The 20021-nt window shown below is 55.7% G+C and overlaps 1 protein-coding gene across 7 annotated transcripts; it reads left to right on the forward strand.

Annotated features, from left to right (window-relative positions):
- The first annotated feature begins 1435 nt into the window (after positions 1 to 1435).
- On the forward strand, positions 1436 to 19557 carry EGFL7 (EGF like domain multiple 7). 7 transcript variants are annotated; one of them, XM_005529205.3, is made up of 12 exons: positions 1436 to 1574; positions 3964 to 4268; positions 7290 to 7358; positions 10429 to 10488; positions 12201 to 12375; positions 13867 to 13986; positions 14111 to 14223; positions 14880 to 14975; positions 16221 to 16385; positions 17188 to 17252; positions 17518 to 17674; positions 19282 to 19557. In XM_005529205.3, the coding sequence occupies exons 5-12, from the start codon at positions 12290 to 12292 to the stop codon at positions 19302 to 19304; spliced, it is 825 nt and encodes a 274-aa protein (XP_005529262.2). In that variant the 5' UTR covers positions 1436 to 1574; positions 3964 to 4268; positions 7290 to 7358; positions 10429 to 10488; positions 12201 to 12289; the 3' UTR covers positions 19305 to 19557. The 7 variants fall into 7 exon arrangements, with proteins under 7 accessions (XP_005529262.2, XP_087921809.1, XP_087921813.1 ...); XM_088065683.1 differs by lacking the exon at positions 10429 to 10488; XM_088065687.1 differs by lacking the exons at positions 1436 to 1574; positions 3964 to 4268; positions 7290 to 7358 and adding an exon at positions 7558 to 7923.
- Positions 19558 to 20021: the final 464 nt, after the last annotated feature.

A 20021-nucleotide genomic window follows, 5' to 3' on the forward strand; every position in this document is an offset into this window, starting at 1 on the left:
GATCCCTCATCCACAGGTGGCACAAGCCATCCATGTGACCCCTGAGCCTTTCCATAGGGAGCTGCTGCTTCAAACTCATCACTGAGAGGAAAAGAGGAGGTTGAGCCTCCCTGCTGTTAATTTGAGCTCCAAGGCACTCATTTTTGCCTCGAGGAGATTCCCCTGGACAGCTGTGCTCCCAAAGATTCCCTCAGCTGGGAATGCCTGCACCCTGGGAGCGCTCACACACGGGGTACACAATCAGCTGCTGCTGGGGAGGGTGATGGGCAGCCTCTCAAACCCTTTCTGCCAAGGAAAACAAGAGGGGGCTTTCTTTAGCCATGCATTTATATAAATAAACACAGGAATATTTTGCAGCTCCCGGGGGATTTGCCCAGAGCTCTGTTCTGCTGAATCAGGGTGGGATTAATTCCGTGCTCCCTGTGAGCCTGCGCAGGAGCTGCCGGCACGAGCTGGGGACACAGGGGAGCCCCAGGTGGCACGTGGCCCTAAATCCATGCCAGGCACTCTGCTGGGACAGGAGCACAGCCCACGGGCTGCCGTGGGGGTCTGGAGAGTCAAGAAATAATTGCCACTGCCACAACCCTCGTGCTTCAAAGTGCCTCTGCTTTCAGTGTGGATTGAAGTACCGAAATCCCATTAAAAACTGTATTGTTCCTGCTTGGGTTGCCCAGAGCTGAGGTTACACACACACACAGATGAAATTTGAAATACAATCACTTTTGCACCTGGATGGGCTTGAAAATTAGGGCATCAGGGCAGCTGTTTCCACACTTCTCTGCTGCCTGGCCATGAAGAGAACACCTTTGTCAGGTGATGTCCTGCAGATTTAGTGGCCCAAACCACGCACCTCTCTGTTTCCCAACACAGGCACAGGGTGCCAATAGCACAGTCTTGCGTCCCAAATTTCGGGAGGGTCACAAATACCCCAGAAGGTGCTCCACTGGCAGGCAACATCCACATAGCCCCTCTTGAGGAGGTGGCCACCAGCCCTGGCATGCTTGGCACAGGTCCCCGGTGCTGTGGGGGGTCCCCAGTGTCCCCTTTGAGGGGGAACGAGAGGTGGCTGCAGTGAGAGCTGCCAAAACGTGCCCCAGTGGGGCGGGATGGATCCCACCCATCCCAGGCCTGCTGTGAGGCTCAGGAGGGAGCCTGGGCGAGCAGCCCTGTCCCTCCCCGTGTCCCCAAGGACTCGTGGCTGCTCCTCTCCGTGTCAGCCCCCCGTGCCCGTCCCCGGTGGGCTCGGCGTGGGGGTCCCGCCCCGTGGCCCCTCTGCCCCTCGGGGCGGCCGTGTTTGTTCTCCTCGCGGCGCCCCTTATCAGCTCCCAACACACACAGGAAGTCCTGTCTGGGATTGTCCATCCCCGGCCTGATTTATACAGGAAGAAAAGCATAAAAAGCCGCCCTTCCACCTCGGCAGCCACCTCCTGCCTGTGCGCGGCCGGCGGCCGGCCATGCCCGGGACACCGGGGACACCGGGCCGGTGCCCGGGGCTGCTGGACACAGGGTGGCCGGGCAGGGATGGCCACCAGGAACCAGCAGGGAGCACGGCGGGGGACAGCGGGGCACCCAAGGTACCCCAGAGCCACAGCAGGGATGGATGGGATGGGATGGGATGGGATGGGATGGGATGGGATGGGATGGGATGGGATGGAATTGGGACCTGGCACTGCGTCCTTGTGAGCTCTGAGTGGGTTTTGCCCCTGCTCATGATGCTGGGAGCCTTGGGGATGGCTGAACACCCAGCACGGAGTGAACAGGTGTGTGAGGTGTCTCTGGGAGCACACAGGTGTGTGAGGTGTCTCTGGGAGCACACAGGTGTGTGAGGTGTCTCTCAGAGCACACAGGTGTGTGAGGTGTCTCTCAGAGCACACAGGTGTGTGAGGTGTCTCTGGGAGCACACAGGTGTGTGAGGTGTCTCTCAGAGCACACAGGTGTGTGAGGTGTCTCTCACAACACACAGGTGTGTGAGGTGTCTCTCAGAGCACACAGGTGTGTGAGGTGTCTCTCAGAGCACACAGGTGTGTGAGGTGTCTCTGGGAGCACACAGGTGTGTGAGGTGTCTCTGGGAGCACACAGGTGTGTGAGGTGTCTCTGGGAGCACACAGGTGTGTGAGGTGTCTCTGGGAGCACACAGGTGTGTGAGGTGTCTCTCAGAGCACACAGGTGTGTGAGGTGTCTCTCAGAGCACACAGGTGTGTGAGGTGTCTCTGGGAGCACACAGGTGTGTGAGGTGTCTCTCAGAGCACACAGGTGTGTGAGGTGTCTCTGGGAGCACACAGGTGTGTGAGGTGTCTCTCAGAGCACACAGGTGTGTGAGGTGTCTCTGGGAGCACACAGGTGTGTGAGGTGTCTCTCAGAGCACACAGGTGTGTGAGGTGTCTCTCAGAGCACACAGGTGTGTGAGGTGTCTCTCACAACACACAGGTGTGTGAGGTGTCTCTCAGAGCACACAGGTGTGTGAGGTGTCTCTCACAACACACAGGTGTGTGAGGTGTCTCTGGGAGCACACAGGTGTGTGAGGTGTCTCTCAGAGCACACAGGTGTGTGAGGTGTCTCTCAGAGCACACAGGTGTGTGAGGTGTCTCTGGGAGCACACAGGTGTGTGAGGTGTCTCTCAGAGCACACAGGTGTGTGAGGTGTCTCTCAGAGCACACAGGTGTGTGAGGTGTCTCTCACAACACACAGGTGTGTGAGGTGTCTCTCAGAGCACACAGGTGTGTGAGGTGTCTCTCACAACACACAGGTGTGTGAGGTGTCTCTGGGAGCACACAGGTGTGTGAGGTGTCTCTCAGAGCACACAGGTGTGTGAGGTGTCTCTCAGAGCACACAGGTGTGTGAGGTGTCTCTCAGAGCACACAGGTGTGTGAGGTGTCTCTCACAACACACAGGTGTGTGAGGTGTCTCTCACAACACACAGGTGTGTGAGGTGTCTCTCAGAGCACACAGGTGTGTGAGGTGTCTCTCACAACACACAGGTGTGTGAGGTGTCTCTGGGAGCACACAGGTGTGTGAGGTGTCTCTCAGAGCACACAGGTGTGTGAGGTGTCTCTCAGAGCACACAGGTGTGTGAGGTGTCTCTCACAACACACAGGTGTGTGAGGTGTCTCTGGGAGCACACAGGTGTGTGAGGTGTCTCTCAGAGCACACAGGTGTGTGAGGTGTCTCTGGGAGCACACAGGTGTGTGAGGTGTCTCTCACAACACACAGGTGTGTGAGGTGTCTCTGGGAGCACACAGGTGTGTGAGGTGTCTCCACCTGCTCCTGGCGAGGCTGGATCCGCTGTCAGCCACGTGCTCTGAGCAGAGCCCAGCCTCCAGCATTGTTATTTTTATGTCACCCCACTGGCACTCAGGCTGTTTTCACGGGGAGGAGAAGCCAGTGGGTAAATTTTACCTCCTGTGCGTGTAGAGGCTGCAAACACTTGCACAAATTCCTGTGAGATAGCTGGAAATTCTTAGTTAATCTCTTTTCTTTCTGTAACTCCCTCCCTTTTCCCTCTGCCTGCTCTCTGGATACCTCTGATACATCACCACGCTGTCCATCCTCCCTGCTCTGCTCCCAGCCCCCTGCTCTCCTCTGTGTGCTGCTGAATGCACCCCAGCCCCGGGTGGGATGTGGGGCAGGGCAGGGATGTGGCTGGGGACTGTCCTGGCTCTCCCACCAAGGCTTGTCCTGCCTAGCAGCTGAGCCTGGATCACGCTGGCTGAGCACAGCAGGAGCTCAGCAGAGCCTCCCAGATTTATAACCACAGAGCTGGGTGCTTTTCATGCTGCCTGCAGCTACCTGGGGGTCCTGCTCTTCTCATCTGTGGCATTGCACAGTGCAGGCAGGAGGCTTTCAGTGAGACACCCAGGGTATTTTGGGATAAAGGAACAGCTGGGATACCCAGGCACTGTCTGGAGCAGAACCACGCCAGTGAAGGGCTCTTGGTAGAAATAACCCAGCATTATTTTTTCCCAGGGTCCAACATTCATGGAACCAACTCCCCGAGCAGAGAATCAAATGCAGAAAGAAACAAGAAGGCTTTGGCAGTGATTAAATTCATTTCAAGCTGGATTGGGAAGGTCTGGCAGTGCTTGGGAGATTGTGGAAGGTCGTTGTGGCTGGAGCTGGAGCATCCTCAAAAATCCACCTCACCTCTGGGCAGCAGTGGAAAACATGGATCTGCCCTGGCAGATTCCCACTGTTCTTCCCTGGGATCTGCTGATGGAGCTACTCCCCCCTCTCTGCTGTTGCACTACCAGCTCTCCCAAGTTTCCCTGCAGGTAAGGACGAGAAACTGAATCTGCTCTGGAGGTTCATTTGAGCCTTTTCCCAGGCTCTGCTGCTGCAGATGGGGCTGGTCTGGGGGAAGGCAGATTTACAAACTGCAACAAATTGGGGTAAAGGAGCCTGCCCCACAGTCCCAGCAGCAGTAGGAGGGCTGGGAGGAACACCAGGGAGAGCACCAGACCAGACAGGGAAACAAAAGTGTCTCTGCAAAGAGAGCGGGGTGGGGATCAGAACTCTTCTTTCTCCTCTCCCAAAGTGATCCCAGGATCCCCGTCCTGCCCACAGCCTAGGGCAGGTTCCTCTAGCTGGAGGCTTTCCCCTGGAAGAAAAAGATGATCAGAGCAAAAATTTCTTGTGTGAAAGGCTCTCTGCTGAGCTGTTCCCTGGGAAGGTGAAGGGGCCGAGCCATCCTGCAGCTCCCACCACACTTCCCATGTGCTCATTCACTGGGAAAGTGGGGCAGGGGACCACGGCCATGTTTTGCCAGGGAAATTTTACAGAAAGCCACAAAATTCCGTTTATTCTTGGGTGGGATGAATAATTTCCCAGTTTTTACGCTGCAGCTATTGCTGCCTCCTCTAAATGTAAATACAAATTCAAGCGTGGATGTGAGGGAAAATAAAGCTGGCTATGGGATGATGCCCTGGCCCTGCATTTGTTTCTGCACAGCTCCAGCTCAGCTGCTGGTAGTCCCCATGGGCACCTTAAGTTATAACACACTGGTCCTGAGACAATTAATCCTTGTGAACTCCTTACTCAGGCAAAAAAAAAAAAGAAAAAATCACTTTGTGGGGCTCAGGTCTTGGTATTAATATGCAGAGCCCTGAGCCGCTGGTGACAACAGAGCGAGAGCTATGGGTCAAGTCCTTTTCTTGGTCTGACCTGGTTTTATCCCACTGCCATCAGTGGAACCCTCTAGATTTCCACTGCGATAGCTGGTGTGCAGCTGACGCAGCTGAGAACAATATGGGCCAGAACAGAATGGTGGGAGGTCATTTTCCTCACAGAGCTCTGCAGAACAGGGGCTGCTCCTGAGCTTAAACTGAAATGTAAAGTTTACAAACAGCCTCATGAACGGCCCGAGCAGAAGAATTTGTCCTGGAACAGCAAAAGCCATTCCTCTTTTTTTTTTTTTGTTTTTTTTTTTGTTGAGAAGCACCAAAATTTCCCTTTTGCTTTAGCAAGTGCTTCCAGTTCTGTGCCAGACCCCCGTGGAGACCAGTGAGAGCCCATTGTGTGCCACAGGTATGGGGTCAGCCACGGCTTGTGGGGGCTGGAGAGTTTTGCATCTGTATGTGTGTCACTGTCCTGCCCGTGTCCCCATCCATCTGTCACTCCAGTCTGGGGAGAGCTCGTGTGCCTGGGCACGTCCCGTTTTCTGTCAGGGGCTGGAAGTGCTCCTCTCTAAAGAGCAGGTTCCTGATGTGGGATTTTAATGCTGATCTATTAATTCTCCACTGTTAATCTTCCCTTTTTCATGCCTCCCACCCTCCAAGCTCTCCTACCAAACAGGGAAACGCTTCCAGCCCTCAGCTGCAGCCCTCACTCAGGGGGATGTTGGATGTTGGATTCCCAGGCAGCTGCAGTGGGCTTGGCAGGCTCTGGGAAATTGGGAGGTGGGTGAAAATCTCACCTGGTGCTCAGCCTGAGATCTGCTGGGGGCCAGCACTCGCCGCCCCTCCCAGCTCACGCTGGTGGTAAAACCAGTGGGAGACAAGGAGGTTTTGACATCGTTGAATCTGAGAGGGAGGTTGGGCAGAAACATTTCTTTCCTGGCCTGGAGACAAGCATTAATATTCGATGTCGTGGGAGTACACTGCTGGTGTGCAAGGGAGAAAGCTGTGGGGGGAAAATGTAAAACATCGGGCAAGGGAGGACTTTGAATTCAGGCGGCCACGCAGGCAGGAGCCCAAATCCCCTGCTGCCTTTGTCGGGAGCTCATCACACTGACATGAACAGTGCCAACAGATCTGATCTTCCCCCACTCTGAGCTGGCATAACTCCTCTGCTTCCAAGGGAACTTTGCCAGGCCTTGTCCTGGGGGATTTCCCTCCCAGCATAATGAATATTAGCACAGAAGACACAGAACCCTCCCTGGGAGCGCAGGATTAAATGCTCTTTTAATGGGCTGTATGCAGTTCTTTAGCAGCTGACACGGGCACTTGCTGGAGCAAAGATTTGACCCAATAAATGGGACTGGAAAGGAAACTTTCTGCAATTAAAATACTGGCAGAATTTTAAAATGCTCGGTGCACTTAGGGAGTCACTGCCTATGGTTGAGAAGGCTCCAGTGGAGTCCCTGGTAGGAGCGTGCTGGGTCCTGTGCTGCATGGTGGTGTCCTGTGAGGAGCTGAAGGATGAGTCCATCCTCTTCCTCACCATCAAATTTGCACTTGGAATTTCAGGGATTCATGCAAAGGTTTCCTGGGCGGTGAGGGATGCTTGTCCTTAAATGGAGTGTAATGGTAAAATAGAGTGTAATGGTAAAACAGAGTGTTGGGGAACAACAGATGGAATCACAAATCAGGGAGCTGAGCTTGGATACACCTGGGAGACTGTGCCAGGTGCACTCCTGTTCTCCTGGCTTCTTGGAAAATCCCAGCCTTGAGCAGTGGCAAAGCTGCTGGAGGGGATAGATCCTGCTCAGCAAATCCCTTCTGCTCTGCTCAGCCCCTGCTCATCCCCCGGCTCGCTCAGCCCTAAAGGGTGCAAAGGCTCTGCCTGGATTCCCACTGGGATCACAGCAAGGAGAGGGAGGATCAGGGCCATAGGATGCTCCTAAAACCCTCACTGTGGGATGGGGATGGATTTCCTCACGCCCTGCCACGGGTGTGACACAGCAGCGGTGTGAGCTCGGTGCCGCAGGGACTGTGGCCACCACCCTGCTCTGATCCCTCACCCCCTCTGCAGGGATCTTTGGGAGTGTCCAGGGAACAGCAGGGTCCATCCTGGGTCCCTGCTCTCTGTCTGCCTGACAAAGGGAGTGTAACTCTGGGCTTTTTCTGTCCTCACAGAAAGAAACCAGGATGCTCCTTAAGCAAAGGATCTGTGCCCAGGACACCTGATGGAGCACCGTGGATGAGGTGAGTTGTCTCAGCTCCAAAATGAGATCCTGTGCTTTCAGTATGGCCACACAGAGAGGCTCTGGCTTCCACAAGCATTTTGCAATTATTAGACAATAATTCAGGCTCTGTTCATCTCCCCCATACACCAGAAAAAACCCAATAACGCTCTCTGCATAGCAGGATAATTACTGTGCTCCCAAGGCTCTTGGGAGAAGTTACCTGTGCTGATGAAATTAAAGGAGCTGAAACCATTCCCCAGGGGTAGGATGGGTCCTGTGAACAAACCTGTGTGAGATGCTGTACAACACGGAGCTGCACTTCCACCAGCACCAGCAAACCTTTCCCTGCTGCTGGGAGAGATCTCCACCAGCACTTCCAGAGAGGATTCCCCTCTGTTCCTCTCTCAGGGAGGATCCCACCAAAGCTCCTTTCACACTGAGAGCCCCAAGCAGCCATCAGATTCCCCAGAGGGCGCAGCACTGCCCAAGGCAGCTCCAGTTCCATCAGCAGTGTATCCCTGAGGAAATGAAGGGGATGGGCCAGTGATCTCAGTTGCTCTCTTGGAACCATTATTGTTGAACTGGTAAATATTTCCTTTTAAATGCTTACATGCTTTCAAAAAATTTGCAGGGCTTAGTGGGAACAAATATTCCCAGGGGGCTGTATCCTGCCATTCATTTGCACATCAGATCCCTGCTATCTTTAAGAATGGTTCTGTGCATGGGCAGGCGCCTAAGTCATTTGAGAAACAATAACCCTCTGTGCTCTAATTTTCCAGACAAAAATGTAGACAAAACAAGTGGCAATTTGGCACAAACCGAGCCACTTTGATAAATAACCGGGCATTTAAGAGGAGAAGTCTGTAGGCAGCTGGGCTCGGGCTGCCCGAGCTGTCCCGGGGCAGGTGCTGGGCAGCCGGAGCTGAGCCCTGGGTGTCACCCTGGAGATTCCCTCTGCAGCTGGGGGGCTTCCAAGGAATTCTCTAAGCATCCTTGGGGATTTGCTGGAAACCTGGCGGTTCATCACCGGCTCCTGCAGGATTTTGGGATGAGCTCAGGGCGATTAGCGGGCACGGCGGGAGGGTCAGGACCAGGTCTCTAACCTAGGGAGCGGTGATGTCTCCTCCTAAAACCCTCTGTGCTCATGGTGGGGAGTGCGGACCACGACAGGAATTTTTAGTAAAGAGAATTAATTCTGCCCTGGCCACTGCACTGGTGAGGGACCATTCCCCCGGGGAGTCCGAACACCCCTGGGCGAGGGGGTGCCGGGGGGCACAGCGGCCGCGTGTCCTCGCAGCGTGGGGCTGTGGGGCTGGGGGCTCATCCTGCCCTGGGGCCACCAGGTAAGGCTCCAGATCCACCCGGGCGGGGGTCCCCCGCCATCCTGTCCCCAGCGGCTGGACAACATTCGGGACCCAGAGCAGCGTCTCGGGGGTCCTGCCGTGTCTCCCCCCGGTGCTGCCCCATCCCCGCACGGGTCCCGGGGAGCCGGGGGCAGGTGGCGGCCGGCGGGGCGGGGGCAGGCGGAGATCCCCGGGCCCCGGCGCTTCCCGCCGGCCGGGAGGCTCCGCTTTCCTGCCCGCCGGGAGCTCATTGGGCCGGGGCGGAGGGACCGGCTCGGGCCGGGGGAGGAAATGCGCGGGGGGCCGCGGCTCGGCGACTCCGCGGCTCCGCCACCCGCACCGGTGAGGCCCGGCGGGAGCCGCCCGGGGCTCGGCACGGCCGGGGGGGCTCGGCAATCCGGGGGGACTCCTCTGCAATCCGGGGGGACTCCTCTGCAATCCGCGGGGACTCCTCTGCAACCCGGGGGGACTCCTCTGCACTCCGCGGGGACTCTGCAATCCGAGGGGACTCAACAATCCGGGGGGACTCTGCAATCCGGGGGGACTCGGCACGGCCGGGGTGGCTCGGCAATCCGGGGGGACTCGGCCGCATCCCCGCCGGGAGGGGCGGGGGCCGGGGGTGCCGGGGGTGCCGGCGGAGCGGGGCTCGGTACCGCAGCGGGGAGGGGGGTCTGGGCCGGCGGATGGGCTCCGCCTGCTCCGGGCTGCTGCGGCCGCGGGGAGCATCCCCGGGACACCCGTGTCCCCACAGCCCCGGGGACATCTGCGTCCCTGCTTCCCCCCGGGACTCCCGTGTCCCCATAGCCCCGGGCCACCCGTGTCCCCATAGCCCCTGCGGTTCCCGGGTCCCCGCAGAACCTGCAGCCCCCCGGGCCACCCGCGTCCCCGCAGCCCCCGGCGGCTCGGGTCCCTTCATGGTGATGCTGTCCCCGCAGCCCCCGTGTCCCCGTGCCCCTCGGGACAGTGCCACTGTCCCCTCCGCGGTGTCACCATGGCCGTGTCCCGCTCCATCCCGCGGTACCGCATCCCAGCCTGCGCAGGGAACAGCCGGAGGTGTCTGGGAGGGAGAATCCATCCCCCTGCGGCCGGGGCTGACCCTCTCCGGGAGAGTTTGGCTCTGAGGGCGCAGGCCGGGTTTGGAGCCGCGGTTTCACCTGCAGAACCAGGCCGGGCTGTCTGGAAAAGTGCGGCCGTGGCGGTCCCGGGAGAGCCACGGCATCCTCGCCAGGGGCTGGGTTCTCTCAGTGCAGCCAGAGCACGATTCCTCCTGCTGCCGGCAGCTGGAGTTTTAGTCTTGCTTCCGTGGGCAGAGCTGGGGAAAGTGCTGCTCTCCTGCGCCGTGGGTTGTGTGTCCCCTCGGTTGCTGTGGCAGGTGAGGCAAGAGAAGAATTTTGAGAATTTTGGAAGATTTTTAGAATGGTTCTGGCTGGTGGGACAGGGACCCCCAGACTCACAGGAGCACGTGGTCAGCCAAGGAGGGTTTGCTGACCCCTAAGACATAATTTCACTTGTCAGACCACAGGGCTTCACCTCTTCATTTGAGAGGCTTAAAAGGCAGAGACAAAAAAAATATTTATTTTTTAATTGCCCATAATTTTTTTTGTCCCCCTTGAGTTCTGTGCTTTAAAATAGCATGGAATAGATGGTGGCAACAGGTTGAAGCATCTTCAGCAGCTTTAAAGAGGTTGATTTCTGTAAAGCCATAAAAGAGACAAGTCTAGACGATCATATTTTCTACTTTTACAGCTTTTTCTGGCATGAAGCAACCAAAATTTTATGACCCAGAGGGATTCTCAAGCACTCGAGGTAGGGCAGTGCCGCTCCAGCTCAAAGTGAACAAACAAACTCTCTGTATTTTAGTCTCGTGCCCTCTGTTTCTTGCTGTCCCCACAAGGAAAGCTCCCATGGCAGCCACGGGAATCCTGTGGGAGGATGGAGAAGGTTGGCAGAGTTTGACTTCCAGACTTCAGGAGCAGCTGTGAGAGCCAGGGATCTGAGATTGTAGGGAAGTTTTGTGTCCCAGTTTAGCCCTGGGAAAAGCTGGCTGATGGAGCAAAGGGGAGTTGGGTGTGTGTCTGTACCCCAGTGTCCTTGGAATGTCTCCAGGGCTGGGGAGAGGGAAAGCTTCTTCATGATTTTTTAAAGAAAACTTTCCTGCAGAACAAGCAAGATTTGCTTTCCTGATGGTGGAGGTACGATAAATTCATCATTAGGAAATTAAACCAATTGCTGTGTTTGAAGGAGAATGGAGGACTACAGGCTTTAGAGCACCAAAATCCTCCTTCCATCCTCAGGGCTGGGCTTGCATGGAAATCTGCTGGGATATTTGATATTTGACATCTGATATTAAGGGGCAGGGAGGCACCAGGCTGGTTTCTCTCCAGATGTGAATCTCTATTTTTCCCTGCCACAGATTCTTCTCCTGCACCAAGGAAAGGACAATCCTGAGTGCCCTGCAGATTAGCCATGGTTATTTGTAACAACCTGTCTCAGAGCTGGGATTTCCCAATGGAGTTTGGGGATCAAACTGGAATTTTTCAGTCCAATCCTGCCCACAGGGGATTTTAGAAAGTTGATTTGCTGCTCACCATATTTGGAGTCTCAGAAGGTTTCTTGTTGTGTAGCCTTCCCTTTCAGAAAGTTTAATCAGCACAGTCTGATTCTTTCTTTAACTGGTGCATGTTTAAGGTGGGTTTCTTTATTTCTTTCTCCTTCAGCTGCTGCCATCCGGAGGCCAAGTGGTTTGTTTAAATGAGATATTGTTTAAACTGGATATTGTTTAAATTGAATATTGTTACCAACCCTCTTCAGCCTTGTTTTGTGTTTGTCCTCTGCTAGAAAATCAAAACCTCTCGGTTTGCGCCTCAGAACTGACTCTGCAGATGGTACATATGGCCCTTACAGCACTTTTCTCTGTCACGAATTTATGTTTTAAACAGAAGAAGATCAGATTTCAGTGTTTTATGTGGTGGGAAAACACAGCTTTACAATGCTGTGTGCATTAAGAAATGATGGGCCATTGTTTTGCCCTCACTGCCTGGAACTGGCAGCGAGTTTCAGGCAAAACACGTCCCTTCCCTGCCCCACAACACACAACTGCACAGCCCCTGGTGCCCTGAGAGCATCTCCAGGCATCCCCTGGGGTAAATCAGGAACAATTCCTGAATTAATATTGTGCCACTGTGATGAGACAAGTGGGGCAAGGTGGGTTTGTGCCTGTAGCAGCTCCCACCTTGCCGGGGGTTTGTCCCCACAGCTCTGTGGGTTGTCCCCAGCTGGGCAGGGACACCTCATGGAATCACAGAACTGTTGGAAAAGACCTTTGGGATCATCTTTGACCTCACACCTCCTCATCACCTGCACCATGGCACCAAGTGCCACATCCAGTCTATTTTAAACAAATCCAGGGATGGTGGCTCCACCGCCTCCCTGACGATTCCAGTGCCCGGTCGCTCTTTCAGTGAAGAACTTTTTCCTGATGTTTCCTCACGTTCACAGCTCTGCTCTCCTGCTTGCAGGGATCCCCACGGAAGGCCGAGCCATGCAGTAGGAGCCAGCACATCCCAAAGGAAAGCAGGACCCAGTGGTGCCGTGGGAGGGACGGGACATGCGGAGCCTCAGCTGCCTCCTCCTCCTCTGGGGACTCCTCCTCATCCTCAGCACCACCAGCACGGAGGGCTTTGCCCAGGCAGGGTAAGGCCCTGTTTTGTCTGCACCTCTCAGGTGTGATCTCCACCCATCAGGGTGAGGCGTGTCCTCTCTGCGAGGGGACAGCCCTGTGTGGCTCTCTGGGCTGGTGAGGAGGTGGAAAAAGCTCTCCCAGGGCTCAGCTGCCTGTTGCTGGTTGTTTGCTTCCTCACTGAAGCTAAAACCTCTCTCAGAGGAAATGTCCCAGCTCTGTTTAACTCCCTGCAGGGACACAAAGATGCTCTGGGCTTTTTGTCCAGGAGAGTCTAAAGCTCATCAGGCCCTGAGCTGTTCAGGAATTATTACTGTCTCTTTCAAGCACATCTTTCATGAAAATAAGTGTGAAATCCTGCTAGCACACAAATCGAGCCTTGTGAACAAGCTGTGGTTGGAGGATGCAGCTCCCATCAGAGGAGGATGCAGCTCCCAGCTCTGATGGACATCCAGGGACAAGGGTGTGGAAAGCACAGGATGCTGCTGGGGCCCATGGTCCTGCAAGCCCAGCAGTGGCAGCTCCAGCAATTCCCCTCCCTTTGCTGGGGAATGGGTCTGGGAGAGCTCCCTGGATCCCAGCACAGCCTGGGCAGGCACAGCTCAGCTCCTGCCGGGTCTGAGGAAGCCCAGAGCTCAGTGCCCCCGTTTCTTCCCCAGCTGAGAGGAGCTGGAGCTCAAAACCCGCCCCCAGACACAGCTCAAATTTTCTACCAAGTTTGTTTTTACACTGAAATGCTCCTCCAGCATCAAACCTTTCACATTCTGTCCAGGACTGAAACCACAGCTGAATTCCTCGCTCACATGCACAGGCTGCAGCTAAAACTTTGTTCTGAATTTTACAAAGCAAACAACTGCCATTTAAAAATTGCATCTTCTATAACATTAATCATGAGGCTGAGAGGAGTTTTCTGGAGTTAATGGAAGCCATCTGATGTCCATGCTAATTCCCAGGCTTTTTATTTTAGTTTCTAATTGAGCTGGGAGGCTGAGACAAGTAGATGGTTCCTCAGTGGGACTGACCTGCTTGGGCTGGAAATTGTTGAAAAAAAAAAGGATGTTTAACCAAGACCACTTTGGCTGTTAACCTTGGGAAAGTTTTTGACTGGATAACACTTATCTTAGGAAGGCTGGGGAGTGCCTTTTATCCAACCTCTATTTTCTTTGCGGTGAGCCTGACCCTTCCTGTGAAATCATTAATTTCTTGGTGACCACAGGGGCATTCGTTTCAGGAATGCAAAAGTCTCAGAAAGGAAAAATCTGCCTAGAAAGTGATTTTAGGGGAAGGGAGACAATGAATGTAATGAGTAAAATCATCCCTAAATCTGGGTCCCCTGGGACGGGGGAGGAAGCGCTCGCGGAGCTCCAGAGTTGCGTCACTGACCCAAAACAGCTTGAGGAGGGTTCCCAGGTCCCTGGGGCAGGCAGGCAGTGCTGCCCACCAGCCGTGTGCAGAGAGGGAGCTCATCCCCGTCCTGGCTGTGGGGCTGACCCCTCTGTGCTCAGCCGCAGGGTGTGCGCCGCGGGGCCGAGCGGCCGGAGCGCCCCGGCAGAGTCCCACGTGCAGCCCGAGTACCAGCCCTACCTCACCACCTGCCAGGGCCACCGCCTCTGCAGCACCTACAGGTGAGCCCAGCCGCCTGCACACATCCTGCTCCATCCCCAGGCACGGGGATGGCAGCCCCTGGAGCTGCTCTGGGGGCTGGAGGTGGGTTTGGGGTGCCCAGCTCAGCCCGTCCTGGCCTTGCAGGACCATCTACAGGGTTGTCTACAGGCAGAGGCACCGGCAGCTGCCCGAGCCCACGGCCTCGTGCTGTCCTGGCTGGAGCAGAGCAAGCGGCCACACACTGGGCTGTAACAGAGGTGAGGACACCCCGGTGCCACTGCCCATCCCCAGACCCCTTGTGTCCCTGCAGGGGACCACATCTCTCATTTACCAACTCTCTGCCTGTCAGATGGATTGTCCCTGAATTAAATTTGCCCTCACTGCCTGGAACTTTTTCAGGCAAAACACGTCCCTTCCCTGCCCCACAACACACAACTGCACAGCCCCTGGTGCCCTGAGAGCATCTCCAGGCATCCCCTGGGGTAAATCAAATGTGGTTTTATATCTGATTAATTCCCAGCTTTTTTCTGCTGCCTCTTGGGTCTTTTACCTCTGGGATCACTTATTATCTTTATAGTTACCAGAGGATAAATAAAACAAGTCCTTCCCATCTAAATCAGCAGGAATGGATGAGAAATGCTTTCAGGAGGCAACAAATGCAAGCCACAGCAGCAGCCAGTCTGTCCCCAGATGAGCTCAGAGCATGACACCAGGGGCTGCTGCTGCCTGTTGCCCTCCTCCTTCCCATCTTTGCTGCTTTTCCTCTTTCTCCCACCCATCCTGAGCCCTGTTTCCCCTGCAACTCAACCTGCTGCGTGGTGCTGGTGTGTTTTGGGGGGTGCACACATCCAGGGTGGGAGGGAGGGAGCTGGGGAGCTGCTGGGTGACGCTGTGCTGCTGTTCCCTGTCACAGCTCTCTGCTGGGAGCCGTGCCAGAACGGTGGGAGCTGCGCCTTCCCCGGGAGATGCTCCTGCCCCCCTGGCTGGACGGGGCGAGCCTGCCAGACAGGTACTGACCATGTCCCCCTGTCCCTGCTCCCTGTGTCATACCTGCCCTGCTGCTGCTGGGAGAGCTTCTCCTGGGAGCATCCCAGCTGCCATGGGGCTCTGGGTGTCCTTTGGCCCTGCACAACCCCTCAGGGGGGACAGGGACCAGCGCCGTGGCTCCTGTCAGACCTTTGGGCCACGTCTGATTCTGTCCCTCTGCACGCACATGCACACCTACTCCAGGAAAGGATGGGAAATGTGGCTCCCAGGAGAGTCTGACCTCCCTTTGGCTTCCTCAGTGCTCCCAGCTCTCCAGTGCAGTTCTGGCATCCCCATTTTCTCTGCCTGCTGCTGTGTGCTGGGTCAGTGTGAGCAGAGCTGTGAGCAAGCCAGCAAAAATCTCTTTGCAGCACAGAGCCCTTGTGGGGCTGGCCTGGGACTGCGTGTTCCTGATCATCCCTCCCAGGCTTTGTAAACTCTTGCTGTAAACTAAAACCCCTTTATTGCAGAGACTAAAAATCCATAAACCAAAAATATCCGGGGTTGGAGGGGAAGCCTGGTGATGTCCAGGCTCCTCTCCAGCACAGGAACAGCCCGGTGCTCCTCACAGCACGGGGATATCAGGCAGCGTGGTGCACACCAGTGCTGCAAACCTCTGCCACGGCATTTCCCAGCTTTTCATCCTCCTGTAAGGCAGAGGAGGAGCGTGTGGCATTGACCCATGCTGGGCCAGGCAGGGCTGAGCCCATCACTGACAGCTCCAGCTCCAGAGAAAAGGATTTTCCCACTGCCTAAAACAGATTTGCCCGGGCGTGGGAAGCGCTTCAGCTCTTTCTGCTTTGTGGGAACAGCTTTAATAACTCCCCCGTGTGAGGAGAGGTTACTGGGTTTTGTACACACTTGAAAGGCTGATAGCTCCTCACCACAGCTGGCTGGAACCAAAACCCCGGCTGTAAATCCAGGATGAGAGCTGAGTGCTGCCTGCGCCCGCCTGGCCAGAGCTGGGACATTTCTGACCACAGCTTTTACTTCTGGCTGTGTTGTGGGGGAAGCAGGAGGAGGGGAGGAGATCAGACCCCCTCCAGCCTACCCAGATTTATCCAGGCCTGTTCCAGGCACTGATGGTGCTGAGACACCCAGTGCTGTGCCTGGCACAAACAGCAGTTCACCTGGGGGTACTCACTGGAGTTCCATTGCAGCCCCCCTGTGCCTAAGCCTGTGCCCCTCACCCTGTCCCACTCCTCACTGAGCTGTTCCTGTGTTCCAGACGTGGATGAATGTGCCAGCCAGAGCCACGGGTGCAGCCAGCTCTGCATCAACACAGCTGGGAGCTTCCACTGCGCCTGCCGGGACGGCTTCAGCCTCGCTGCCGATGGCAAGGGCTGCCAGCCCCTGCTGCCAGCACCCGGGACTGACACCTCCAGCCAAGCAGGTAAGCTGTCCCCACACTGAGCCCCAGCTGCTGGGGGCCTGCAGTGAGAGCTGAGGTAACACTCAGCATCGCAGGAGTGGCAGGAGATGGGAGAGGGGACAACAGCCAGAGCCCCTCAGCTTTATTCTCGCTGACCCAGGAGCGCTTCTCCCACCCAAACAACTTCCCCTGAGCACAAATCCATCTGTGAGGGTGACAGGGCCTGGCTGTGGCTGGAGCTGTGTGGGATGTGTCTGTTCTCTCCGTCATCGTCCTCGTTCCCGCAGGGCAGGTCCGGAGCCACGAGGAGCGGCGCTGGTGACGGCCCATTATTACTTTTGGTACGCGCTGTGACACTTCAAACTCGTACCGTGAGTAATAATGCGCTGTGGCCAGCACGGGCATCACGCAGCAAACATCTGGGACAGCCTGCACGTGCCTCACCTGCCTCTACCCCTGGGCAGGGCCCTCAGCAGGGACAATCCCTTGTGCCCACCACAGCACAGGGCAGAGCTGGGTGGTTTTTGGCAACACAGGCACCAAAGGCTGGGATCCACCAGATCTCTTGTCCTTTAAGCATCGCCCCACTGCCCGAAACCCTCCCCACTTTGTTGCAGGTGCTGCAGCAGCAGGAGCAGCCAGTGCCTTTAGCAGCTGGACTAGATGCCAGCAGGTCCAGCTGATGCTCTGGGGGATGACCCTGGGGGGGGAAAGCAGCAGAGCTTGGCCAGAGCCCTGCAGCCGTGTCTTTCTCCCCAGCAGCTTCCACCTCACCACAGCAAAGGGCTTTTACTCACTGACATTCCCTCTGTCTTTTTTTCAGGTCCCTCCAGTGAAATGAAGGAAGAAATGAAGGACCTGAGGAGCAGAGTGGAAGCGCTGGAGCAGGTGAGTTACAGCACATCCCCCTGCTCTGTTCCTGCTCAGCCAGCTCCCACCCAGGGCTGTTTGCAGCCAGGGTTTCCCTCTTCCCCAGCTCTATTTTTAACATCCCAGCAGCGATCCCAGCTGTGCTCCCAGCCCACGCCACGGCTTTTCCAGCCCTTTGAACACAGCCACAGCCCCACGAGCCCTCCCTGGTGGGTGCTGCATCCCCCTGGGGGGTCCTTCTGGCAAAGGGGGGATGCACTCACAGTTCCCCTTCTCCCTGCAGAAGCTCCAGCTGGTGCTGGCCCCCTTCCACAACGTGATGCCGCCAGAGGATGTCGGTGCAGACCCCATCAGCCGCCTGTCCCACTCCCTCCAGCAGCTGGACAGGATCGACTCCCTGAGCGAGCAGATCTCCTTCCTGGAGGAGAGGCTGGAGACCTGTAAGTGCCTGGAAAAAGCAGTGGGAAGGATCTCCCTCCTGCCACGGTGGCCACACGGAGCAGATGTGGGCCAGCAAGATCAGTAACACATATGCCACTGTTAATCTGGGTCTGCCTCAAGCTCAGCAGCCTGTAATTAACAAAGGATGAACACCAACAGCCCATTAGCTTTATTTCAAAGCTGTTTCTATGACTGCCCTTGTAGCAGCCAAAAATTGTAGGACTGGCACATGGAAATGTGGCTGTGGGGCAGAGCTGAGGGAGGCACCTCACAGCTGCTGTCCCTTCCTGATAACCCAGTCCTTAGGAAAGAACCCCCAGCTCTTAGGAAATTAACAGTCCAAAAAGTCAGTCAGGGAAGTTTAGGGAGCATGAAGAAGTTGGCAGATTTATGAGCCTGGGAAGTTTTAGGTGTTTCTTTTGGGAGTTTACAGACCAGGAGGGGCACCAGAGAGGGTGTCCAAAGCAGCAAACTGAGGAAGGGACCCCTGTGAGGGCTGTCATGTGTGAAATGGCTGGAGGTGGGGGGGGTCCTGCCTGGTATCCCCACCACACAGAGGGACAGCATCCCCTCGGGTCCCTGTGGTGCTCACCTTGACTCCAAGCAGAACACAACTCTCTGAACTCTTTTATTTTGATAGGCAGCTCTTTGCAGCTCATTTTCCCATTAAATAATTCCAAAAACTAGGCATGGCTGGGGTGTGCAACAGCAGCTTGCTGAGTCTTTGAAAGACTTAGGAGAAACTGGTTCAGGGCATATCCAGTCCCAGTTCAGTGCTTGCAGTAATGGCTGAGAGAGAAAGATAATTCCAAGAACTTGTTTGAAGACAAAGCAGCTGCAAATAGACACTTAAAAACCATCTGAGAAAGAGGTAATTACTGGAACCACTGAGTGTTCCAGCAGGCTGAGTTTTCTAGTAGTGCCCTACACATATTATTAGTGGCAGCACAGAGGAATGTGAGCAGTATCACAAGGTAACATGGATTCATTCCAAGGGATGACTCCAAAGTCCTGAAATTAATTTCTGCCAGGCCTGTCTCAGCAAGCAAAACCTGTTTTTGTCTCTTCTCGTGGTCTTGCAAGTCCCTGTAGGACACAAAGCTGTCCTGTCATACTCCAGCAAGCTCTGGGGCTTGCAGGGCATCCCATGGAGTTACTCAGCCATTCTGTGCCTGGTGGAGCATTTCCCACCTGAATTCTACCCTACAACTGCACTCCCCAATTAACTGCTCAGTGGGGATGTGTGCAATGACCAAAAAAAACCATTTTCTCTTCTTTAAACCAAGAGCTCTTTAAGCCATAATGATTTTGGCCCCTCTAGGTCTGAGCTACCCCTGATCCAGCACAGACTGTCACTGGATTTGGGGACATTGTGCACAGGGCCCAGGCAAGGACTGGGACATGCCAGGGAGGTGAGAGTGACACTTCTGGGTGTGGGGGGGATGAAGCCAGCCTGGGGTTGTTTGGCAAAAGGAAAGCAGCAAGTGTGGGTGATATTCCCAGAAATTCAGGTCAGTCTCATTCTGCCTGGGAAAGACACAAACCAAAGCCAGGCTAATGACTGAATTTATCCTGCTGAACTTATTTCTCTTTCCAATCTTCCCAGGTTCCTGCAAGAATGAACTCTAGCAGAAGGCCTGGGGACCTGGAGCAAGCTGAGTGCATCCCAGCTCTCATCTCCCTCTCCAGCCCCAGGCTGGGAATGAAGGCACACCACCTACAGGGAGGCACAGGGTAGCAGAAGGCTGGGCTCCCATCGGCATCTCCATCATTCTCTCTTCCAGCTCACCTCACCAAAGGTCACGCAGTTCCTTGCAAACTGGACTTTGAGCCCTCTCCCTGCTGGAGAGGCAGCAAATAAATGCCTTACCTCGTGCCATGAGTGCCTGGCTGTGCCAGACTGGCTGAGTGTGAACTCGGGGGTGTTTGGCTTTTCCTTAGCATTACCCTGGGACATCATCTCCCAGGGAGCAGCGAGCACAGGGCTGGCTGTGCTTTCTGCCCTGCCAGAGCACAGGCCTGGCCCAGGCAGGGCAGCCACCTCCCCACACTCCCTGTGCTTGCTGTCACATGGAGAAGGTGGGGACAAGTCCCTGCAGCCCCAAGCCAGGTGGCACAGCAGGGAACAGGTGCGCCTGGTCCTGGCAAAGGTACTGCAGAGCTGGGTGCCCATCCCTGCAGCTCCTGTTCTGCTCTCCAGGAGCCCTGGAGTGCGGCTGGGTGAAGCACAGCCCTCCTGCTGGGGGAGCACAGGGTAGGGACAAGGACCCACCCTGCCCCTCCATCACCAAACCCACCCCCTGCAACAGCTGAGGGCTCAGCACCCCACATCCTCCTCCCTCAGCC

The sequence above is a fragment of the Pseudopodoces humilis genome, chromosome 22, assembly GCF_049639895.1.
Source record: "Pseudopodoces humilis isolate 2021_Gansu_Grassland_sample_001 chromosome 22, ASM4963989v1, whole genome shotgun sequence".
NCBI lineage: Eukaryota > Metazoa > Chordata > Aves > Passeriformes > Paridae > Pseudopodoces > Pseudopodoces humilis.